Raw genomic sequence first — 26601 nt, 5'->3', positions numbered from 1 at the left:
CAAGTTATCCATTTCTAGGTTTTTCTATCTGCTGTATATTTTCCCACTTGTACACCCAAGTCCAACTGTCACCCAATGTTCTTCAGGATTGTAGCCAAACTCGCTTTTATGTGAAACCAATTCCTCTTTCATCCATGTTTCTGTTAATGGCATTGACGGTCTCCTGGCTTCTCACGTTTGACACCTTGATATCAGTTTTGCATCTAACTTTTCATTGACTCTCAATACCTAAACCACTACCAAGTTCTTTCATTTCTTTCATGATAACCTAGCTAATATCTATCCTTTCTCGTCTCCTTTTTCTGTTATTTTTCCTTTTATTCTGTGTTTTCTCATCCTCCCCTCTCCGAGAGTCATCATGAATTCAGAGTCTTGGTTATATTCTAACTCCATCAGAAAATCCATCCCCAGAAAGTCCCTATCTCATAGGTATCTTCTTTTTCTAAACCTTCAGACCAAAATAATGGAAGTGATGGGAATACCAGGTTTTGGTAGCCAAAGAAGCAGGGTTAAGCTCTGTTCTACCTGTCACTACCTCCTTTACACTTTCACTCTCTGTGAGCCTCTGTTTCCTCATAGTTATCCTATCTTGCATAATGGTCACAAGGAACAAATAAGATCATGGAGGTGAAGTCATTTAAAACCATGAAGCACTAGGTAAATATTAAAGTAAGAGGAGCCCATTATACAGAGTGAAGTAAGCCAGAAAGAAAAACAACAATACAGTATACTAATGCATATATACGGAATTTGAAAGATGGTAACGATAACCCTATATGCGAGACAGAATAAGAGACACAGATGCATGGAACAATTTTATGGACTCTGAGGGAGAAGGTGAGGGTGGGACGTTCTGGGAGAATGGCATTGAGACATGTGTATTGTCATATGTGAAACAGAGCACCATTCCATGTTCGATGCATGTGACAAGGGCTCAGGGCCGGGGCAATGGGATGATCCAGAAGGATGGGATGGGGAGGGAGGTGGGTGGGGGGTCCGGGAAGGGGAACACATGTAAACCCATGGCTGATTCATGTCAATGTATGGCAAAAACTATTACAATATTGTAAAGTAATTAGCCCCCAACTAAAATAAATAAATTTATAAAAAAAAAAAAAAAAAAAGAGTAACTCAAGGGTGGGGACCAAGGTTCTGGGTCTTAACTATACCCAGGAAGTATAGTGTAGGGTTAAATTTGAATCCCAGTTTTGCTACTGACCAGGTGTGAAACTAAGAAAATTTAGCTTCTCTGTTCTTGTGTCCTCATCAATAAAATGGGTGTAATAATTATTTGCACTCAGAGGGGTGTTGTTTGATTTAAAGGATTAACAGATGTAAAATACTTACAAAACAGTGCCTGACCTATAGTAATTGCTCTATAAGTGTGGGAGGTGGTGCTGGAGGCCAGTGACATGTAGATACAAGGTGGGAGTGAGTTATTATTAATAGAACTGAGTCACCAGGTGAGGATCAGGTGTAGCAAAGATGGAAACACAGAGCCGTGGAGCAGACACTTAAGCCTGGCTGAATCCCTCATCACTGAGATCACAAATGGCCCTGTCATCATTGTCATCACAAATGGCTGTCCTTTTGTGTGAAAAGATGCACACAAGGAGATACGAACATTCTAAGTAACTATTTGGGGATAATGGTATTTCAGGCACATTTTTGTTGTTGTTAAAGAGAAAAGAATGACAAGTAGTTGGCCCTTATAGAGTCATGAAATATGTTGATATGTCATGGAATCAAAATATCAGTATTCAATTTGCATTCCCTTTATTTCTTTTTCTTCCCTAATTGCTGTGGCTAGGACTTCCAAAAATATGTTGAATAATAATGGCGACAGTGGACATCCATGTTTTATTCTTGATCTTAGAGGAAATGTTTTCAGGTTTTCATCATTGAAAATGGTGGGAATATAAATTCATATAGTCACTATGGATTACAGTAGGAAGATTCCTTAAAAAACTAAAAATAGAACTACTTTATGACTCAGTAATCTGACTACTAGGCTTTTATCCTGAGAAAACCATAATTCAAAAAAATTCATGCACCCCAATGTTCATTGCAGCACTGTTTACAGTAGGCAGGGCATGGAAGAAACCTAAATGTCCATCAACAGATGAATGGATAAAGAAGATGTGGTAGATATATTCAATGGAATATTAGCCATAAAAAAGAACAAAATTGAGTTATTTGTAAAGATGTAAATGGATGTAGAGTCTGTCATACAGAGAGAAGTATTAATAAGTCAGAAAGAGAAAAGTATCGTATATTGACATGTGAAATCTAGAAAAATGGTACACAGTGAACCTATTTATAGAACAGGAATAGAGATGGAGACATAAAGAATGGACATGTGGACATAGCGGAGGAAGGGGAGGGTGGGATGAATTGAGAGATAAGAACTAAGTTATATAAAGTACCCTGTGTCAAATAGATAGTTAGAGGGAAGCTGCTGTATTGCACAGGGAGCTTTGCTTGGTGCTCTGTGGTGACCTAGAGGGGTGGGAGGGAGGCCTAAGAGTTAGGAGATAATATGTATACAAAGAGCTGATTCACTTGGTTGTACAGGAAAAACTAACACAATGTTGTAAAGCAATTATTCTCCAATAAAAAACATACACACACACATCAGGATCCAAATGTTAAGAAACCAAACTTATCCTCTGCACTCTAGAAATCTCTCTCCCCCGCCACCCTCTTTTGGCCTCACTGCAAGGCATGTGGGATCTTTAGTTCCTCATGGTTTAGTCACTAAGTTGTGTTTGACTCTTGCAAACCCCATGGACTGTACCCCACCAGGCTCCTCTGTCCATGGCATTTTCCAGGCAAGAATACTGGAATGCGTTGCCATTTCCTTCTCCAGGCGGTCTTCTGGATCCAGGAATCGAACTGGGTCTCCTACATTGCAGGCGAATTTTTTCTTGACTTAGCTACAAGGGAAGCCCAGGGGTCAAACCCTCACCCCCTACAGTGGAAGCTGTCCAGTCTTAACCACAGAACTCCCAGGGAAGTCCCTAGAAATCTCTTTCTTTAACAGGTATACACTTCTAGCATTTCAGAGTGCAAGAGAGCTTAGAAATTTCTCTCAATTTATTGGCCAAAGTATGTATTTTTACTAACACAGTATTCACTTTGGGTGAGGGTTTTTTTTTTGTTAAGAAAGGACAAATGATACTTAGACTATTCCAGGGGTGGTTCTAAGTGCTTTAGATTGTTTAACTCCCTTTACTCTTCACAATAACCCGATGGAATAGACTTCATCACCCTCATTCCATTTACATAAGAATAAGCTCAGGATCATAGAGGTTGTCCATAATTAATGAAAAATTGAGCCAGGCTGCAGACCCTGGTAGTCTAGAATCAAGAGCCCATATTCTCAGCCATTGAGTCCTATCATCCTAGTCTCTCTGTGTTACTCAAGAGAACAGGCTGCAGTGACTTGGGCAGCTGTTAGATGTTGCTATTCCAGTTTCCCTTGACAAGTGGTATTAAATGTTTGCTAGTTTCTCAGAATATATTAAAGTAAGATTTATACTAGGTATTCCAGTATCTGTTCAAGAAGAGTCTGATTTTTCTCACCTGTGATTCTGTATATGAGCATCACAATTCTCCAATAGTGATGCCCTCTTTCCTACACAGCATATTATACTGTGCATTGGCAGGTACTTTGCACTGTGCTTCATTGTTGCCCCTGCCATGGGGATGTTCTCTTGTGTGTGTGATAGTTTCCATCTTTGTTGTCTGTTAGTTTGCATCTTTGTTTTTGCCAACATAATTTCTTGTCCATTTAACTGTTCTCTCACCTAATTAAAAATTATTTTCTCTAAGCCTTATCAGCTACAAAAATAATTTGTTAGACTTTTACTTCATTTTCTGCTTCACTGAATAAAAGTATTAAAATCTGACTTACCTTCTCTGAGCCCCTTAATAACCTTATTCATTTCCAAGTAGGTACAGTACCATTTGTAACTCTTGTTAACGTTTAATTTAGCAATTTCCAGTCCTTGTAACAGTTGACTTCTCCAGGCTAATTTGATTTAATCTTTCTAACCGAATGCCAGGAAACACTCTGTTCCTACATTATGAACACATCCAGTTCATTTAAGGATTTCTGGTTCATGTAAATAGATTTTGGTGACATTTTCGTTTTTGGTGTTGTGCAGTCAGAAAATATTTCTAAGAGTCAGGACTTGAAGGGAAATTAAGATAATGAAAAAAAAAAAACAACTCTAAGATATATTTCATTAGCAAGCAAAATCCTTAAAACCAAACAATATAATATAAAAAAATCACTTAACATTGACATGTAACACAAGAATGAAAGTGGTAAAAGTGTGAGTTGCTCAGTTGTATCCAACTCTTTACGACCCCTTGGACTGTAGCCCATCAGTCTCCTCTGTACATGGAATTCTCCAGGAAGGAAAACTGGAGTGGGTAGCCATTCCCTTCTCCAGGGGATCTTCCTGACCCAGGGATTGAACCCTGATCTCCTGCATTGCAGGTGGATTCTTTACCATCTGAGCTACCAGGGAAGCAGAAATTATAGTTGAGAAAAGGGTGTGGGAAGGTTTCTGTATGTGTAGGGAAATCATATTTGGAATCTAGCCATCAAATAATGATGTTCCAAGGTTAAAAAATAGACTTTAAACATACTTTTATCTAGATTACAAAAGCTAAGTTCAGCAACAGCCCACTTGGTAAACACAGACCAAGAGATCATATGAAATATATTTCTTTAATTCAAGTATCAGAATATAGATAAATCCATTTATATATCCTCCCAAGACCTGTGTATGGAGATCAATAGATTTTAGTCTCCTAGTGTGAAATTAAATTAACATGAGCATATGATTTAAAATTTTGAACTTAATTTCATTTAAATCAAATGATACAATTTCAAAGAGGGATTTTCTAAGTAGTAAGGATCTATTTTAGAATGGGAAAGACTAGAGATCTCTTCAAGAAAATTAGAGATACCAAGGGAACATTTCATGCAAAGATGGGAACAATAAAGGACAGAAACGGTATGGACCTAGCAGAAGCAGAAGATACTAAGTAGAGGTGGCAAGAATACACAGAAGAACTGTACAAAAAAGATCTTCACAACCTAGATAACCACGATGGTATGATCACTCACCTAGAGCCAGACATCCTGGAATGTGAAGTCAAGTGGACCTTAGGAAACATCACTACAAACAAAGCTAGTGGAGGTGATGAAATTCCAGTTGAGCTATTTCAAATCCGAAAAGATGATGTCATGAAAGTGCTGCACTCAGTATGCCAGCAAATTTGGAAAACTCAGCAATGGCCACAGGACTGGAAAAGGTCAGTATTTATTCCAATCCCAAAGAAAGGCAATGCCAAAGAATGTTCAAACTATCACACAATTGCAATCATCTCACACGCTGGCAAACTAATGCTCAAAATTCTCCAAGCCAGGCTTTAATAGTACGTGGACTTCCAGATGTTCAAGCTGGTTTTAGAAAAGGCAGAGGAACCAGATCAAACTGAAACTAACACCACATTGTAAATCAACTATACGTCAATAAAAATTAATTTAAAAAATAATAAATCTAGGGATACGATATCAAGGATAAATTTTTAAAAGTAGTAAATATCTGATACAAAACAGGTAGTTTTCCCCAACTTTCCACAAATAATGGTGTATTCCGTGATGTCTGTGCCTGTATAATTTTCAAGTTGCATGTTTTGGGTAGAACTGGAAGTGTATTAAAACACATTTTGTGAGAATGAATCACTGTCCTCTAATTGAGAGACCAGCTCAGGAAAAATAATTCCAGGGATTTCAGTCATTAACATGTAAAAAAAAAAAAAAAAAAAAAAAAAGACTGAACTGTTCTCTTTGTAGTAGCCATGGTACAGAAGGAAGAATTTAACCTTCTTCAAACCATTCACCGTTCTCTTCTAATTTTGTTGTTACTACATTTGAGCTCTAAACACAGCAAGGTTATTTCTAACACACAACAAAATCAAACAGCTATTGATTTTCTTTCAAGTGAACTCCTGTTTATCTCATTGTTCTTGTGAGCTTTATACTTAAGCACAGTAGGACGTAACTACATATTAGCAGCACTCAAATCTGCAGAGTAGATTCCTGAACATTGAAGATAAAATGCACTGGTAATATTTGTTTGATTATCTTGGGGCTTCCCTGGTGGCTCAGATGGTAAAGAATCTGCCTGCAATGCAGGAGACCTGGGTTGGATCCCTGAGTTGGGAAAATCCCCTGAGGAGGGCTTGGCAACCCACTCCAGTATTCTTACCTGGAGAATCCCCATGGACAGAGGAGCCTGGGAGGCTATAGTCCAAGAGGTTGCAAAGAGTTGGACATGACTGACTAAGCACAGCACACACACACATTGGGATAACTGTTGAACCTAGGTCAGCAAATATAAAATGCGGGTGCAATACTGCCACCAATAATAATAGTAACTATTCATCTTCTCTGTGGATTTCCTATGAACCAAGCCCTATTCATATGCTTTCGATGTAACCAAGATCATGTCTTCGTTCAACCATATCTTGAGTATCCCAAGTCTAACAAATTCCAGAGCTTGGATTTGAACCAGAGTCCCTATTCTATGCGAGTTACCCTGGTCAAGTTAAGTAACTTCTAAAGGCATTTCCCTGGTATATTTGTTTCTGTGCTGACTCAATTTTTACCTTTCTCCCTGTTTCACAGGCTCACCCAATCTGTACTGGTCTTTATCTGTAAAGTTGTCCCTGATCTGGCCCTGATGCCAATGTCTGGGGGCTTGACACACTCTCTGTGACCTTCTGTCAAGGTGTGTGTGAAGGGGGGGGAACCTATGTTTGTCATTATTCAAGATTCTTAGGTCAGCTGGCCCCTCAGCACTTTGAGTTCCCACAGACAGTGCTAATTTCCCCTCTCCCAGCTGAGCTGTTCAGACCATGCTTGTAGGAGCCCATGTTGCAGCAGGCCCTTCCTTGCTTCATTTTCCTCTACTGTCTTCATACCCTGACCACTGCTGCAGCTTTCACGTCCTTTCTCACTCAGGAGAGGCTGCCTCAGTGTTGTATCTTACATTCCTCTCTCCACTGTCTCATAATAAATTTCAGTGTTTAGATCTCCAAGCTTTGTTCTTGGCAGAGAGAACAGCTCGTTTGAGGAACATTAGAAGAAAAAGAAAACACTGAGGATCGCCTCCCAGTATTCTTTCCCCAACTATGTGTGATAAAGACTCATTTTCTTTGTTTTGAATTTTCCAAGCCACCTTGAACTCTAATACTTTTGTGAAATGCCCTGTACAGTGAAGTGAGTCCACTGATGATATGCTCCTTTGTCATGTCAGTGTCAAAGTCCCATGGAAGTTCTTGAATGCTCTGAATTCTGTACACATCTTGCCTATTACAAGTTTACTGAACAGCACTATTACGTCTATGAACCACATTTAGAGTAGCATTGCTGTAGAGACCATTTTTCTTGGGGAAAAAGGTACAAAGAATCTGCTTTTCCCTCAGTCTGTTTCTTGTTTTGCAGGTGCGCCTGTGTATCCATCTTTGTATGGTCCTTTGGTATACAAATGAGGACCCTCCAAAAGCCGGTGGGCTGGGCATTGGTATAAGGTTGACAAAGATAAAATATACATGGTGGTGGTAGTGTAGTCACTAAGTCATGTCTGACTCTTGTAATTCCATGGACTGTAGAACACCAGGCTCCTCTGTCCATGGGATTTTCCAGGCAAGAATACTGGAGTGGGTTGGTAATTCCTTCTCTGGGGGACCTTCCCGACTTAGGGACTGAACCTGTGTCTCCTGCATTGCAGGCAGATTCTTTACTGCTGAGCCACCAGGGAAGCCCCATATATATATATATATATATATATATATATATATATATATATATACACACACATCTGTGTGTTATTTATTATATTGTTATGTACTTACATGTGTATGTATGTGTGTATATTAGTTGCTCAGTCAGGTCCAACTCTTTGTGATTCTATGGACTATAGCCTGCCAGATTCCTTTGTCCATGAAATTCTCCAGGCAAGAATACTGGAGTGGGTAGCCATTCTCTTCTCCAGGGGATCTTCCTGACCCAGAGATCGAACCTGGGTCTCCTGCATTGCAGGCAAATTTTTTTACCTTCTGAGCTACCAGGGAATCCAATATATGTGTGCATATGTATATATATTTCATTCTATGGTACGGTGTAATCATGAACAGAGGAAGATTGCCTTAATTTGAATCTTAGCTCCATCACTTTTGAGCTCTGTGGCACAGAACAAGTTAATCTCCCTCTGCCTAATTTTCCATATCTGTAACATGGAAATAGTAAAAATAACTCAAAGGGTTAATGTTAAGATTGAATGAGTTAATATGTATAAACCAGCACCCCAGAATAAGGTGTGGTATTTGGATATGAATGCTATGTGTTTCGGAGAAGGCAATGGCACCCCACTCCAGTACTCTTGCCTGGAAAATCCCATGGATGGAGGAGCCTGGTAGGCTGCAGTCCATGGGGTCGCTAACAGTCGGACACAACTGAGCGACTTCACTTTCACTTTTCACTTTCATGCATTGGAGAAGGAAATGGCAACCCACTCCAGTGTTCTTGCCTGGAGAATCCCAGGAATGGCGGAGCCTGCTGTGCTGCCATCTATGGGGTCTATGGGGTCGCACAGAGTCGGACACGACTGAGGTGACTTAGCAGCAGCAGCTATGTGTTTGGGCTTCCCAGCTGGAGCTAGTGATAAAGAACTGCCTGCCAATGCAGGAGACATGAGACGCAGATTCCGTCCCTAAGATAGGAAGATCCCCTGGAGAAGGGAATGGCAACCCACTCCAGTATTCTTGCCTGGAGAATTCCATGGATGAGGAGCCTGGTGGGCTACAGTCCATGAATTTGCACAGTTGCACACAGTTGGACATGACTGAAGCAACTTAGCATGCATGCATGCATACTGTGTGTTTACTGTCATTATTACCATGAACCATAAGGAAAAGGAGTTAAGGCAAATATGATAAAGGAGCTGAAAATATTCTATCCAATATAAAATATAATAAAGCATGGATAATGTATCATGCATGGTTAATTATGACTTGGTTAATATGAAATATGTCATGATTTCAAGAGTGTGTGACATGGACTGTGCTAGACATTTTGCATTAACAGTTACTTTTTGTGCCCCTAGTACCCCCATGTGATGGGTACTGTTATTATTTCTACTTTACAAAAGAAGAAATTGAAGTTCAGAGAGGTAAAGTAGCTTAGTGTCTATACACAGTTATTAGTACAGCTGGAATTTGTACTCAGCGCTTCCTGAATCAGAAACCTGGAGTCCTTGCAATTCTCTACTTGAGCTGTCTATTGAAAAACTATGGGAAGTTTTAAAAATGCATTTAAAATTCACCTATAAACTCAGAAATTCTTCAATTTGATTTTTTAAAAAAGCCTCATTGAGACAATTCACCTCCCATAGAATCCACCCATTTGGAATGTAAATGCAGTGTTTTATAGTATATTGAGAGGTTAAACACCATCGCCCCAGTCTAGTGGTAAAACATTTTCATCTTGGCAGTAGGCCTGGCAATAGAGTCCCTTGGTTCTTTACTTCAGGGCCAGAGACCCTGTAAGATTTCTTGAAGTGAAACTTTGTAAGTGTGAAAGTGTTAGTCACTCAGTTGTCCGATTCTTTGTGACCCCATGGACTGTAGCCTGCCAGGCTCCTCTGTCCGTGGGATTTCCCAGGCAAGAATGGTTTGAGAATGTTTTCTAAGTCACATAACTTTCACTTTCTTTTGTTTTTAATTTATTGTTTTTGGCTGTGCTGGGACTTTGTTGCTGTGTGCGGACCTCCTCTAGGTGTGGAGAGCCGGGGTGACTCTCTAGTTTGTGGTGAGGTGGGCTTATCACTGTAGTGGGTTCTCCCGTTGCGGAGCACAGGCTCAGTAGTTGTGGGGCATGAGATTAGTTAATGTGGAATCTTCCCAGACCAGGGATCGAATCCGTGTCCCCGACATTGGCAGGTGGATTGTTAACCGTTGGACCACCAAGGAAATCCTCATTTTCTTCTTTAAAAGCATAGAAATGCAGCTCAGATAGTATTAAGGAACTCGACCACTGTGTTCTCAAACTTCAGGGTGTACACACACCACTGAGGGCTCTTGTTAAAATTCACATTCAAATTTAGTAGGTTTGGGGTGAGATCAGGCCTACTTTCATCAACTTGGTTATAGGAATAGTAACATTGGAGCCCAATTAAGTGAAATGCTATCTTTCCTATAATTCCATTCTTCTCATTAGTAGTTGTGTGTTAACCAAAAACTCCTCAAAACGACTGTTCTCAATCATTATCATAGTTTGATTTTTTTCAGTAAAATATTTGTGGACATTTTTCTTTCTTGTTATATAAATAGCTACAATATAACCATGATTTTGCCTTTTGTAACAAAAAGGCTAACATATTTATTGGCTGGCCATCAATAGAAGAATTTTTCCACCCCTGAATGTAGAGCATCCAGCTTCACTGGTGGCACACAACTGGTAAGGAATCCACCAGCAAGGCAGGAAACATGGGTTCGATCTCTGGGTCGGGAAGATCCCCTGGAGAAAGGAATGGCAACCCACTCCAGTATTCTTGCCTTAGAAATCCCATGGACAGAGGAGCCTGGCCTGCTACAGTTCATGGGATCGCAAAGAGTCAGACACAACTGAGCTCGCATGCACAGTATAGAGCATGGTGTAAGGCCACCTCTGAGTTGCATGAATCTTGTTCATCTTACTCCCCAGTTGCTTGCTGCATTGGTCAGACTTGGCATTAGTAATCAGACTGATAGGAATCCAAACTAAGTCAGAGGGGCAACAAGCTGGCTGTATTTATGGGTAACCAACCCCCCTCTACCCAGGAGGAGCTGTCTGAGCTCATGAGAATCAGCTTCAGATTTAGTTTAAAAATAGATCTTCCTGGGTTGCAGGATACTTGCTCAAGTAGCCTAGGTAGGTTTCCACAAAGGACCTAGAGTCTTCTCAGACAGGTCATGTCAATAAGATTTTGGAAGCAGGATTTCCTAGCAGTAATTGGTTATCCATACAGAGAGCTTGGTTAATTAGGTTTGGACGACAGGTGAACTTATGGGTAGAACATTGCTTCCTCTTACACCAACTTTAAAGCTGCTTTGCCCTGAAGGATCTATGCTATACTCATACTAGAACACAGATGACTTTTCAAAACTCTCCAGGCTTCAAGTTGTCTCCTACAACATAACTTATTGTAGAGCTTCCCCCCAGATGTTCATCTTGTACTCTTCTTTCCTATGGTCTTGGTCAGTGACAATTTTAGGTCTCCTAGCTGATGGCTGATTTTCAGGCTGTCTCTTTTTTTCTTTTTGGATGCAAGAACTTATCCAACAATCAACAGTTACTGCAAATAATCCTTGTTCCCACAAGACCCCTAACTGTGATCATATTTTAATATGCTCTGGGGTGGGGGGGACAAGTACAAACTATGACCTTGAAGGAATTAGATTACCCCCCCAAAAAAAATAATTGCAAGGTTTACTAATCTATATTATTAGAAACTAGGATGCAGCCAAGGAATATGTGATATAACACTGGATTGAGTTCAATGTATTGATAAGGTACATTTCCTAGAGTTTCTGTGTTTAGTGTGGTACCCAGAAACTCTGGAGATCATGCAACTGGAGGTGTTTGTAACAGTTTACTTGACTGGTTGATTGAAATCTGAACATAATAAAGTGAAAGTGAAGTTGCTCAGTCGTGTCCCACTCTTTGCAACCCCAGGGACTATAGCCTGCCAGGTTCCTCCATCCACGGGATTTTCCAAGCAAGAATACTGGATTGGGTTGCTGTTTCATTCTCCTGGGGATCTTCCCGAACCAGGGATCAAACTCGGGTCTCCCACACTGCAGACAGACTCTTTTCTGTCTCAGCCACCAGGGAAGCCTCCGTGGATATAATGGTGGCCTCTGTTGATTTTTGAGTGATATGCTTGACTCTCAGTTCATTAGACTCAACTGTGTCTTTTGCTATGTTGATTATCCTCTGCCCCTAGTTTCTTTCATCAGTGCGTTTATTTCTTTGTGTCTTCTTTAAAAATTACTGATCCTCATGATCCTATCTCTGCCTCTTCTCTTCCTGTGTATTCTCACTTGCATGATTTCAGCCACTATGTAGGTATCAGTGATTCTCATTTAAATGCCTCTTGTATAGACTTCTCTGATAAACTCTAGTTTCATATTCCAAATGCCCTTCTGAACAGGTCTTTGTTTTTGATATTTGCCTCCTAAGCACCTGGACCCCAGCATCTTCAGATTTTAAATAACTTTTTTTTTCTCTCACCTTTTTTCATTTTGTATCCTCTATCTCTGTTAGTAATATTACCATCAACATTCCTAGGCTTTACCCCAGTCCTATTGAATCAGGATTTCTGGAGTTGGAACCTCAGGAATCTATGTCTGAACAAGTCCCATGGCTAGTTCTAATGTACACTAAAATTTAAGAATCTTTGCATTACCCCATGCCAGAAACCTCAGTGGCTCTCTCTTCCCACTCACATCTAGTTGGTAACCGGACCTTATTGAGATTATCCCCGAATATCTGAAAAATGATCCTTTATTCCTTCCCTACAAACTTCACTTCCCAATCTCTCCCTGGTCATCCTGCCTGATCCTCCTCATTGTCTACATAACCTCTACCCTCTCAGACAATCACTGAGTACCAATATCTTTCAAAACACGTGTTTAAAATAGAAATCTGACTGCACTATTCCTTGTTTTAAAAGCATCCAACAGTTTGATGGCAGGGGAGCGGTGTTCAGACTTCTTAAGGTCATGGAACTCTTTCTTCAAATAAAACCCTGCCAGAAAATCCAGCTTATAAAAGAGATAAAAGCAGAGCTGCTCTGTTTGAAGCAGGGGTCGGCGCCATAGACTTGGCCATGCAACCTGCCTTGCTGTGTTTCCTAAGAAACAAGTCCGAAAGACACAGTGTGGAAAACGCTGGATAAAGTCCAGGTGATTTATTTGGCCATCAAATTCCTCCTTGGCTGGCTCTTTCCTTCCTCTTCCCTTTTCACCATGAACTCAGACCCCAGCCTTGGGACTATTTCACTATTCCCTGGACCAGTTCTGTGTAGTTGTGGCTTTTCATATTTACCATCTTCATATCCCACAATGACCACTTTCCTTTTCCTCACTGTCCTTTTCTTTGTGTTCTCAAAGCCAAGTTGGCATTTATGACCTTTTAAAAACTGTTTTCGTCTGTCTCCACTACAAAATAGACAAACTCTTTAGGAACAGAGCCCGTGTTTTATTTATTTATGTATCCTCTAGATTCAGCAGTTCATTGCATGAACATTTATATGCTCTGTAACCCATTGTATCTGTTCTTTGGCTTTATTTTTTCCTACCCTAAACATTCCTCAGTGAATTAAGCATTATTTTAAAATTACATTTATTAACCATAAAACTATATGACACTACTCATTCATTGTAGAAACATGGAAATGAAGAGCATTATAAAGAAGAAATTAAAATACAACTATAGTATAACTACCCAAAGATAAACTTAATATTTTGACTTCCTCTCATTCCTTTCCCCATATTTAGGTGTGTATTTATTTCCTTTAACACATTTAGAATGTATATGTGTGTATGTGAATATTTATCTTTGTATGTATTTATGATAAAGACACTTAGCACATTTTTAAGTAAACAATGCGGTATTGTTAGCTATGGTCACTGAGCTGTCCTGTAGATCCCTAGGAGTTATTCATCTAGCATAACTGGAACTTTGTACCCTTTGACCAATTTTGTAAGATTCAATTCATCCTCTAAAAAGGTTAGGGTTATGGTAAGAACCATAAAACTCTGAGATTTTATTCTACTTTCAAGCTATAAAGTAGGTCTGTCACAGTTTTATGTATGGTGGTTGAAGACACACAATCCTGGGTCAGATACAATGAATTTTATTATTATCAGGACAGCTAGTCTTGTGAGCTTCACATTGGCGTTGATTCCCCTTGCCCACAAGTGCCCTGGTGGGAACTGTGTGCACGCAGTGGATTTGTGTAACAGCTGAGGAACCCTAAAAGTAGGGAATTCAACTTTTTTACAGTGGACTACAAGGAAATCTGCCCTTGGCCCTTGAGGGAGAGTTTTGCTTTATTAAACAAATTGTAAGGGAATCTTCCCTTTGCTCCAGAGAGAGGCAGACTATGTCATTCACTGATCACTCTACAAATAGTTCTGGAAGGATTGTCCAGAATAAAAGGCCAGTTAGTGCCTTTGCTCACAAGACATGTAAATATGGAAGAGCCCATGGAGAATTGTCTTTCAGCTAAGAGCTGAACCTATTTCCACTTCCACCAATGGGGCATGAGTATGCCCGTTTCCACACGCCCTCACCAAACATTGGATGACAGTGGATTTTGTTTTTTTACATTTTCATAATCTAATGAAAAACTAAAAAGTGTTTTCCTTGTCATAATTTTTTTGAATCACTAAATAAGCTTTTTTCATATTTATATGAATTGCTTGTAAATTGCTAATACTGTGAGTTACTTGTTTTTGCCCCTTATTTTACTGGTTCATTTTCTTATGATTTATGGGAGCTCCTTTATACTTTCTAGATAGTTATCCTTTTTCTGCTTTATATAGAAAAATCTTATTTCCCAGCTTGTCTCTTCTTTTTTTTTATTTATACTGGTTCCTTTTGTATAGATACTTAAAATTTATATATGGTCTGTTGTGTGAAACTTTTTTTGGCAATACAGGATTTTGTGGGTCTTGCTAGTTAAAAAGCATACAGAGGAATTGCCAGATATTATGGTACAAGTGTATCTTCTAATTCCTTCAAATCTTTCTTTCTTGAATTTATTTAGGTTTATTCCTGACCAGTTTTTTTATTAAAAAATATCAAAACACGTGATGCCATGATTAAGAACCCACAATGTGAAATATCTTTTTTCAAATTGAGGGTTCTGTGAAAATTCACAGTGAACATCAGAACATTAAAGATTCCGATAAGTTGTGGACTGCTAAGTGTTAAATAATTGGCCTGCTAATGCAGGAGATGTAGTTTGATCCATGCGTTGGGAAGAGCCCCATGGGGAGGAAATGGCAACCCACTCCAGTATTCTTGCCTGGAGAATCGCACGGACAGAGGAGCCTGGCGGGCTGAAGTTCTTTGGGTTGTAAAGAGTCAGACATGACTGAGCGACTGAACATGCAGGTTGTTCCACGGAGGCCCTGAGAGGTAGTCACTATCATGGTTAGAAGCAGGGTCCTTGAAACCAGACTGCTCTGAGTTACTTACTGACTGCATAATTTTGGACATGGTAATTAATGTCCTTTGCCTTAGTTTTCTCATCTATAAAATGGGAGTATTGGAATTTATTTTGTGAGAGGGTCATGAGGATTCGTTGAATCATCTATGTACTAGCTGTTTATATTGTGGGACATTCTGAGGATGCTGTTCTTGGAGCATCATGGTAAAGCTGCTGGTCTTATTAGTTGACCATCCTACTATTGCTCAGGGAACCAATACCATTTTGAAAAGAAATTCAACTACTGCACCCCTATGAAATGTGCCACACAGATATGTCCACGTGAGAAGAAACTGCTCAATTGAAAGTAAATGCTTGCAATTCTGTAGCATTGGCCCTCGAATCTTTCAGGTTGCATTCATAGTTAAGGAACTATTCATTTCTCTCCTCAAATCATCTTTATCTCTCTCTCATCTCTAACTTCTTGATAGTCATGTGTAGTCCTCCCTGCTCATCTGTTTTTAAGACACTCTCAAGTAAATTTTGCATATGCTATTTAGCTGGTTATTCTAAGCATCCTAAATATCCTTCTAAGTGTGCTGAAAATTCATCTTGCTGTTGTGCTATCAGTAACAGGCAACAGGAAATTAATTTTGTGTTAATTTCCTCATAAGAGTACTTCCAGAAACATCCTATTTTTTTCAATTGATATGTAAGTGTGTTTAGCTTTTTAAAGAAGGATTCTGTGATACATTGTTCAATAACCTGATTTTTTAACTTGACATGCTGTATGTATGTTTCCACCTTGTTGTTGTTTAGTCACTAAATCATGTCCAACTCTTTGTGACCCCATGGACTATAGCCAACCAGGCTCCTCTATCTCTGGGATTTCCCAGGCAAGAATACTGGAGGGGGTTGCCAGTTCATTCTGCATATTTCCACCTTCAGTTCAGTTCAGTTCAGTTGCTCAGTCGTGTCTGACTCTTTGTGACCCCATGAATCACAGCACGCCAGGCCTCCCTGTCCATCACCAACTCCCAGAGTTTACCCAAACTCATGTTGATCGAGTAGGTGATGCCATCCAGCCATCTCATCCTCTGTTGTCCCCTTCTCCTCCTGCCCCCAATCCTTCCCAGCATCAGGGTCTTTTCCAATGAGTCAATTCTTCACATGAGGTGGCCAAAGTATTGGAGTTTCAGCTTCAACATCAGTCCTTCCAATGAACACCCAGGACTGATCTCCTTTAGGATGGACTGGTTGGATCTTCTTGCAGTCCAAGGGACTCTCAAGAGTCTTCTCCAACACCACAGTTCAAAAGCATCAATTCTTGAGTGCTCAGCTTTCTTCACTGTCCAACTCTCACATCCATACATGACCACTGGAAAAACCATAGCCTTGACTAGACGGACCTTTGTTGGCAAAGTAATGTCTCTGCTTTTCAATATGCTGTCTAGGTTGGTCATAACTTTCCTTCCAAGGAGTAAGTGTCTTTTAATTTCATGGCTGAAATCACCATCAGCAGTGATTTTGGAGCCCAAAAAAATAAAGTCTGACACTGTTTCCACTGTTTCCCCATCCATTTCCCATGAAGTGATGGGACCAGATGCCATGATCTTAGTTTTCTGAATGTTGAGCTTTAAGCCAACTTTTTCACTCTCCTCTCTCATTTTCATCAAGAGGCTTTTTAGTTCCTCTTCACTTTCTGCCATAGGGTGGTGTCATCTGCATCTCTGAGGTTATTGATGTTTCTCCCGGCAATCGTGATTCCAGCTTGTGCTTCTTCCAGCCCAGTGTTTCTCATGATGTACTCTGCATATAAGTTGAATAAGCAGGGTGACAATACACAGCCTTGACATTTTCCTTTTCCTATTTAGAACCAGTCTGTTGTTCCATGTCCAGTTCTAATTGTTGCTTCCTGACCTGTATACAGGTTTCTCAAGAGGCAGGTCAGGTGGTCTGGTATTCCCATCTCTTTCAGAATTTTCCACAGTTCAGATCAGAGGAAATGGATACATCGATATAACATATTATATAATATTAAGGTGGAAATTTTCCAATAAACTGTGGAAAATTTCCACCTTAACATTATATAATATGTTATATCGATGTATCCATTTCCTGTGATCTGACATTGCTTCCAATTTTCAGCTATCAAGCAGTGCCTTGGGAAATCTCACAAGTTTCTTACTAATCCTTAGAATACAGTTCATACTTGGAATTGGAGGGTCAAGTTCATGCACTCCTTGCCAGATCACCTCCAGTGGTAAAAGTCTTGCAGTTAATGTCCTTCATATTGCATTAGAAACAGTTACCTGCCAAAGATCTAAGTTATCATTGTCTCTATTTCATAACTATTATATCCCTTGGACTACAAGGAGATCCAATCAATCCATCCTAAAAGAGATCAATCCTGGGTGTTCATTGGAAGGTCTGATGTTGAAGCTGAAACTCCAATACTTTGGCCACCTCATGCAAAGGGTTGACTCATTGGAAAAGACCCTGATGCTGGGTAGGATTGGGGGTGGGAGGAGAAGGGGACGACAGAGGATGAGATGGTTGGATGGCATCACCGACTCGATGAACATGGGTTTGGGTAGACTCCGGGAGTTGGTGATGGACAGAGAGGCTTGGCGTGCTGCAATTCATGGGGTCGCAAAGAGTCGGACACGACTGAGTGGCTGAACTGAACTGATATTCCCTCTGGCAGTGCATTTTTAAAAATGAGCATTTTTTTCATTAAAAATGTGATTTTTTTTCATGACTGGCTGAATTTATAACTAAATAGCAGTGCAACAAAAATTTTTTTCTCCATCTCATAATCTTCTCAAGTGATGGAAGAAGCATAGCTAGAAACAGTCTTTACAAAGATAATTCTAGGGATAAGACTGGCTCATCGCTTCCTTAGCCGTTAATCACAGTGTTTTATGGTTATTTGTTGAAGATGATAAAATGGTTAAAGGATTAGTTGTGACATGACATTCTTCCTAGAGGTTTGAGACATCAATTACCCACCTGCGATTAGGAAATGTAATTCAGTCATTTTAAAAGTAATTTACAGTAATTCTAATTTCTAATGCATTTTTCTGTAGAAAATGATGCACAGTATCTCAGTTTGTCTGGGCTACAATAAAAACACCATAGATTGGATGGCTTAAACAAGAAACATTTATTTCTCACACTTCTTGAGACTGGGAAGTCTGAGATGAAGGTGCTGGCATATTTGGTGTTCAGTGAGTGCCCACTTCCAGGCTTTTAGATACTATCTTCTTCCTGTCTCCTTACATGGCAGAAGGGAGGAGGGAGCTCTCATCATCCATGAGGCCTCTGGTCTCTTGAGCCAACTACCTTCCAAAGGCCCCACCTCCAAATACCATCACTTAGGGGCTTAGGTTTCAACATATTAATTTTGAGGGGGCACATACTGTGTAAAGCACATATTGTAGTTGTCATCATAAATTTAGCTTTGCAAACTTTCATTTATCATGATCATTTCTCGATGTGTTTTCTTTCAGTTCTTTTAATGAAATGTTCATATATATAGGAATGTTGAAAAGAAATACAGTAAACCCTCATGGACTTGCCAACCGGGTTCTGCCATTAACATTTTGCCATATTTATTTTATCTCTATAGTTAATACTTTCTTTGAAAATTCTTTGAAAATAGATTACAAATAATACACTTACCAACTGGATGCTTCTTTATGCACCCTCTAAGAATAAGAACATTTCAAAGAATATTCTTCCTAATAACCACAATATTATTTTCATACTTAAAAGGATTAGTAATTTCATATTATCTAGTGTCTGGTACATATTCACGTGTCATCAGTGTCCTTAAAATGTTTTTTAATTAACTTTTGTTTTAAAGGATCTAATCTAAATAATCAAGGTTTTTGTATTGTATTTAGTTATTTGGTTATATGGCTCTTTGGACTCTTAATCTATAAGAGTTCATCCATTTTCTTCTTCTTTTTTTTTTTATCGTTGACTTGGAAATGTGTTGGTTAATCCAGAATGTGAAGTACTCCCATTTTACATTTGTAAAACATACTATTTTTAAAAATGTGCGTACATGTTTTTATTTATTTATTTATTTGGCTCTACTGGTCTTAGTTGCGGCCTGTGGGATCTACTTCCCCAACAGAGGATTGAACCTAGGCCCCCTGCATTGGGAACACAGGGTCTTAGCCACTGGACAACCAGGGATGTCCCAAAACATACTCTTTTTAAAGCTTCATTTCAAGTACCTCATAATGAGATTCATTTGGATATACCCTTTCCTTTGCCTAAAATTCCAACCCTGATGAATTTTAAGTGTGTGTTACTCAAACAGATGCTTTTAAAGAAACTTAGGTCTTTGTGGGATGTTGTGGGAATTTTTCCTTATTGCATCTTGTGTGGTACCGAGCAGACGGAATGACCTGTCCTGAGTTATCTAGCAACAGAATTATATCCAAACCGTCTCGTCCTCTTGTTAAATATTTTAGCTCAGTTTGGCGAGGCTACTGGCCAGAGAGGGACAATTCCATATCTGAAATGTTAAAGGAGAGCGATCTGTTTGTAAGTGAAGGTTTTGAAGAAGAAAATAAATATGAGCTCATCCCTCCTGATTTGATTAGTGTTCACTGGGTCCATTTAACTAAAAGAATGAGACTCAAAAAAAGAATGAGACTCACCTCTAGATCAAATGCACTCCTGATCAGTGTTACTCTTTTTTGTCACTTAATTAAAATGTGTACATAGTGGGTAAGGGATTCAACAGAGGATGTGAACTAGCTTAACACGGTCATCCAAAAATGGTACATACTGGGACTTCCCTGGTGGTCCAGTGGTTAAGACTCTGCACTTCCAATGCAGGGGATGCAAGTTTGAACCCTGGTCTGGGAACTGAGATCCCACATGCTGTGTGGCACAGCCAAAAAATAAATAAATAAATAATACCAAAATGGTACCTACTTAAGTAAATTAATCACAGCCCCAATGATGGTCCTCCAAGGGTTCAGAAATGTGATTTGGTTAGCATACAGAGAGCATATCAGACGTAAGTTCAAACCAAACTAGACACAGAGGGTTCCATTGGGAGGACCAGAACATCCATTTCTTGAATTGAGAGCTCTAGGGGAAGTCAACTGCAACCAGAAGTCTCCAGAAGAAAGTTAAATTCAAGCAAGAGTGAAATAGTTGTCTGCTTTGAGGTATTGATGACATGAAAATTTGCCAGACTAAGTCCTCATCACCCAACACGCAGCATGTCCTATTGGGAAAAATAGTTAATTTTCACTTTGGGGCCCAAATACTTCTGCTCAGGTCTAAGTCTGGCTGGGCACTGTCAGCATGCAGCTCTCTGGACCTCCTCTGTCTCATTCCACGCTCATTGTCTCCTCTTCTCCATACTGTGCTTTTCCAAAAGGACTGGATGCCCAGCATTTTGATTCCATGTTACTAAATGATACTGTCCCATCCTGCCTTCTGGAGGAAACATATTGATTTTCTTGATAAAATTTTGGCTATTTCTGATCTCCTTGGTCATTCATTTATAAATCATTTCTATTAGTCCAGGTATAGATGGGTAAAAATCCATTCAGGGCTAATTTCGTTAAACTCTCACTGACCAATTTCATTTTTCTTATATCCATGTTTGATTTCCCATCTTCTCTGTCACCATCTTGCCATAGCCCCATGGCGTTACTCCACCCCTCCCTCTTTTCTCCTCAGGAGTAGACTCATGGACTTTTAGAAGGCAGACTTGCATATACTTAAGCCCAAGGCAAGGATAACCAGAAGCCTCAGGTCAAGCATTATTATAGCTCCCAACCTTCTGAATGAATTCTAAATACAATTCTATTGAAGAGTCACATAGGACATTCTAAATCTGACATTGCGAATACACAGTATGTGTTAAGTGAACCTGGCTGTGATGATAACATATTCATTATCTGAGTTACCAAGTGCTTTTCCTATTTTTACCTGAAAATAGATGAGACCCAGAAGGGGCAGAAACAACAGCTGTGCTATTTATCTGAGAGAGACTGCATCTGATGGAGAAACCAAACCTTTCTATGTCTGTGGGTCTATTTCTGCTGTGTAAATAAACTCGGTTACCAAAGGGAAGAAGGGTAGGTAGGCATTGATTAGGAGGATGGGATTAACATACACACTACTATATATAAAATGGATAACTTAAGTTATCCAAGGACCTAGTGTATAGCACAGAGTTCTACTCAATATTTTGTAATAACTTATATGGTAAAATAATCTGAAATACACACACACATACACACTCACACTAAATCACTGTGCTATACCTCTGAATCTAACATGACATTGTAAATCAGCTATGTCCTCAGTTTCTTAGTCATGTTGGACTCTTTGTGACCCCATGGATTGTAGCCCACCAGGTTCCCTTGTCCATGAGATTTCCCAGGCGAGAATACTGGAATGGGTTGCTATTTACTTCTCCAGGGGATCTTCCCAACCCAGGGATCGAACCGACACTTCTTGTGTCTCCTGCATTGACAGGCGAAGTCTTTACCACTAGTGCCACCGTATTTAAAAAAAAAAAAAAAAAAAAAAAGCCCAAACCTTCCTGATAAGCCTCGTTTACTCTTAACCTTGTTATTTCCTCTTCATGTCAATCTTGGCATCCTCTGAGCCTTACAGCCTTTAGGACTTTGGAAATGGGTTAAAGGCCTGCAGTATATTTAAAGCGTCTACTACACTCACTGAGATCTGGTCAGTTTCCTCCAAGTGGAATCGCTCTTGTTCTACTGGGAAGCAGTTCAGTTCTAGGTCATTTCAGCAAAGTTCTGGTTTCATTATACTATGCAGAGAACAAATACATGGGACTTTGGAAAGTTAAAGAGGCCCTGGACTAGAGCCTGTCCTTTCAGATCTGAGACTTTGAGGTCAATCTGAACTTATGGTAACTGGGAGACCCCAAAGCAGTCTAGGAGTAAGTACCTAGTTGCACTTGAAAATCTGGCTAGAATCAACCAAACCAAGTGTCACATGCACGTAGACTGTAGTTCAGAGACCTAGAAGGAGGCTGAGGAACATTGTCGTGGGATGATGCCAAATCCCAAGACCCAGTAGGGCATGCTAAGAGCTATCATTCTTAAGGGGATGCACAGAGAGAACCGAGGTCCAAGCCAATGAAAGAATGTGCTCAAGAATTAATATGAAGGAGAGGGCCTGGTGAGCTTATGTTGACAAAATGGGAGTCTTAAAACAACTATCTTGCAGTATGTAATATAGATCTGGTATAATTCACAACCATGTACGTCATAAGATATAAACCTATATTGAGAATAAAACGTCACCCAGTAGTTGAAGTTCCTGTGTTCTCTGATTGCATCTCTGAATTTCCCATGAATTTCCTTGTATTTATACTATGTGGTCTTAAACTAGATGTAATGTCTGAAAATTATTTCCTTCATGCGTAAGCTGTTAATATTATTCTGCATGAATTCTTCTGCAAGTGTTTTCATTCAACATCATGTTTGTGAGAGAAATTTAGGTTGATATGTGCCCCACTGGTTCGTATTTGTTTTGTCAGTAGTGCTTTTTTATGTTGTGGTTCTAGTTTTGGGGTGGGAGGAAGGGAGGGCAGAATGGCACCACTTAAGGGACCTGTCCTGTTGTGGACAGTCCAGGCTGTCCTAGACCCAGTTCACCCATGGGTCAGCTGTAAGGGTGGTGACAGGATCTGGCTGGTAGAAGAAGCTCATTATAGTAGAAGAAACTGAATTGACATAGAGAACTTGGAATCAACTAAATATCGGTAACTCTTTGATGCTGTAGTAAATACAATAGGTATTTCATCAGTGCATGTTTACAGATTGAAAAGTGGTGTTTGAGTTGGGTACATCACTATTTCAAATACTAGACACACTTACAAGTGCTTTGGGGAAAATTGCCTCATTAATTTTTCTTTCCTTTATTCTCTCCACCTTTGCAGTATTTTCTGGATTCCGTCCCAGCAGATCTGTTTTCTGCTCTGTAGCTTCCTGGAGTAACGCTGAGCATCATTAGGGGAACTCAGCTGCCATTGGACTGTATATCAAAGCAAAGGCTTTGGAGATCTTTTCAGTTAAAACAATAATGACTTTCTTGAAATGTAATCCCAGCTGAGCTTGTTTTCTGTGTTGCCTGGAAGAATCCTTACCTACCATCAGCAGATCTTCAGAGACCTCATAAAAGCTTCTGTTCATCAAGCAACTGAGTGACTCTTGAGTTATTCACGGGGACCTTAAGAACTGTGGGTATCAATTTACCTGGAAAATTCAACCACTGCCACTCAGAGCTACTGCTGAAGTACCATGTCTAAGAACTCTGAGTTCATCAACCTGTCATTTTTATTAGATCATGAGAAGGAGATGATCCTGGGAGTCCTAAAGAGAGATGAATATTTGAAAAAAGTGGAGGACAAGAGAATAAGGTAATATTCTTTTATCTTGTCTGCCTTCCTTGACTGCTTTCTGTTCGTTGGAAGCAATTTAGATCGGAATTGGGGCAACTCCAACCACACTGGAGACCAGTGTAGGTCAGTGTCTTCCTGGATTCCAAACAATAGCATAAATATTAGAAAACATCTTTGGCACTTTATCATTTAGCCAGAAAGAAGATTGGAACTGAGTGGTAAATATGGTGTTGATGAGGATGTTCATTTGCCAGTGACATCATAACTTGTAGTTAAGTGGAAGGACTGCCCAGGTTTGAGTACCAGACCTGGGATGTACTAGTTGTGTGACCTTGAATCAGTAACTCGACTTCTCTACACCTTGGTTTCCTCATCAAAACAGCAGGGATAAGTATAGCACTCATCTTATAGGGTTGTTGTGAAGATTAAGGAAGATAATGTGTAGTGCCTGATACTTCAGTGCACAGTAATTGTTATCTATTATTTATTTGTATAATATCTTTCTTTGGTCAGTCTTAGTGGAAATTTGTATCAACCAGAGCTGTGAGAGGAAGGGTATCTGGAAACTGAGAAGTTCCCATTGTATCCCAGAAATCATCTGAATTTCTTGAAATAAATTTCTGTGTGAGGAAAGTTGAGTAATGTGGGCAGAATTGAGTTTCACATGGGTTGTAGGCAGGGTTGATATTTAGCTGAATCCCTAGGTGTGGCCTCATCTGTGTTTCAGCCAGCATCCATTCTTATTGGTTACATCATCAGTTCCCAATGATCACAGCATCATTCTGATTGGTTACTATGTTCATGATGATTGGTTGCTGCCTGACCTGTCCTGCTTGTTAAATGTATTTGGTTATTATGTCTCACCCCTGAGTAGAGGGACAGAAATAAGCAGAGTTGTTCCTCAGTCACTGTCTACTGTGTAACGTGTAGTTTTGTGTATCGAGTATCTCCAAAAACTGCAATCAGAAGCTTATGTTTGTTTTACTTGAGAAAACACATCATAAGATTACCCTTACATGTTGCAAAAATATTCAATGTGCCTAAAGGAACTAGGATGCTTAGAATTGGAAAGACATTGAAATATTCTTGATTGATGCTTATTTCATAATGAAGAGCTCAGAGTTTTTATTTTCATTATTCTAAGGCATTCAGATAATCTTAAAGGCTTTGATGAAATATGCCGTACTTTTTCTATGCCTAGAATTCAGGTGGCAGTGAAATCCAGTTAATGATTTTAAAGTATTCCAAAGTGATATTTTTGGCATTGATAGTCCAGTCTTGAAAAGTGACTAAATTTTCTGATGGAATTGAAAAAGTTCTATTGTTCATGGGAGACAGGGTACTAAGCAGTTATTGATAACCTTCTCCAGGGAACTAAAAATCACTCTGTTCAGGAAAAAGCAATTTAATAATCAGATCCCAGGAAAGACTGAAGTACAGTGAACAGGACTTTGTTCAGAAAATTTTGTTCCTGTCATTCTCAGTAACTTTTAGTAATGATCTACTATACTTCCTCTTTTTCCCTATCTTCCCTTGCCTTCTTTCCTTATTCTCTGTAATGGAAATTTGGCCAAATCATGTAATATACAATAGAGCTATCAAGAATAAACATTGATTCCCTGGCTCTTTAAACATTGGGAGGACAGCAGAAGAAAGACTTTTACAGACCTAAGAGATATTATTATAAAAAAGTGATTTTTTTGAAAGAGGCAATGTCATTCCCTTCCTTAATAACAACACTGTCTAATATTTAGTACAGTGTTTTGCTGCACTGACTGTGTTAGATGCTCTGTCTCATTTTATTGTGAGCTATCAAGATAGGAGCCCAGACAAAATGACTCAGGCTCTGTCCCTTTTCACAGCTTCCTGTATTGAGAAGCCATGCCAAAGTGGGTAATGTGGTGTTTAGAGTACAATCCTGTCAAATCACCCATCTCCATTTGCAAATTCAAATCTTAGTTACACCATGAAGTCTTATCATCACTTTAGACTAATTGCCTGTATAGATCTATGTTCCTTACTGACAGAACAGGAACAATAACAGTAGCTACTTCATCGGAGAAGGCAATGTCACCCCACTTCAGTACTCTTGCCTGGAAAATCCCATGGATGGAGTAGCCTGGTAGGCTACAGCCCATGAGGTCGCTAAGAGTTGGACACGACTGAGCGACTTCACTTTCACTTTTCCCTTTCATGCACTGGAGAAGGAAATGGCAACCCACTCCAGTATTCTTGGCTGGAGAATCCCAGGGATGGCGGAGCCTGGTGGGCTGCTGTCTGTGGGGTCGCACAGAGTCGGACACGACTGAAGTGACTTAGCAGCAGCGACAGCTACCTCATGAGCTTGTTGTAAGGATTAAATAAGGTAATATTACCAAGAGCCTAGAACAAGACTGACTTACAGTAAGCACTTAATAATGGCTGGCTAAAATCATTAGGGCTTATTGTTGGTTTGTGTTGCCCTTGATCTTATGAGTTGTTGTGAACACCATCACTCCAATCCTTTTCAGCCCCTTTGCTCTATCTGTGCTCTCATCTCCCAATTTCCATGTGCTTTACTTCTCAAGACTGGCACCTTCCACCTTCTTTGGAGGACTACCTTTGGGTGGCTGGAGTAGCCCATAGGTGTAAAGAGCCACATGTACCAGATAAACTTGCATTTCTGTCCCCACCGGGTTGCTCCAAGCCAATGGCTCATGGGTATAGAAACCTCTTTCCTCCAGACTCTGCAATACAACTACTTTTTCCCCCAAATTTTTATTGGATGATGATTGCTTTACAATGCTGTGTTAACTTCTATTGTACATCAACGTGAATCAGCTATATGTATACATATATCCCCCCACCTTGAGCCTTCCTTCCACCCCATCCCCGCCACCTCACTCATCGAGATCATCACAG

General features: G+C 39.8%; 1 protein-coding gene across 1 annotated transcript in view; it reads left to right on the top strand.

The window, feature by feature from the left end:
- The window catches only part of SYTL5 (synaptotagmin like 5), a 233454-nt gene that overhangs the window by 100310 nt on the left and 106543 nt on the right, over positions 1 to 26601 (top strand). Inside the window, exons 2-3 of the mRNA XM_081564242.1 lie at positions 23239 to 23538; positions 23643 to 23718. Coding sequence (XP_081420368.1) covers positions 23657 to 23718 — 62 coding nt within the window. The 5' untranslated portion in view covers positions 23239 to 23538; positions 23643 to 23656. The remainder of the gene's footprint in view (positions 1 to 23238; positions 23539 to 23642; positions 23719 to 26601) is intronic.

Source organism: Giraffa tippelskirchi, chromosome X (genome assembly GCF_054371585.1).
Source record: "Giraffa tippelskirchi isolate mGirTip1 chromosome X, T2T-mGirTip1v1.2.pri, whole genome shotgun sequence".
NCBI classification, from domain to species: Eukaryota; Metazoa; Chordata; class Mammalia; order Artiodactyla; family Giraffidae; genus Giraffa; species Giraffa tippelskirchi.
The sequence above is the reverse complement of the archived record's forward strand: the minus strand, read 5'-3'. Positions and strand labels throughout refer to the sequence as shown.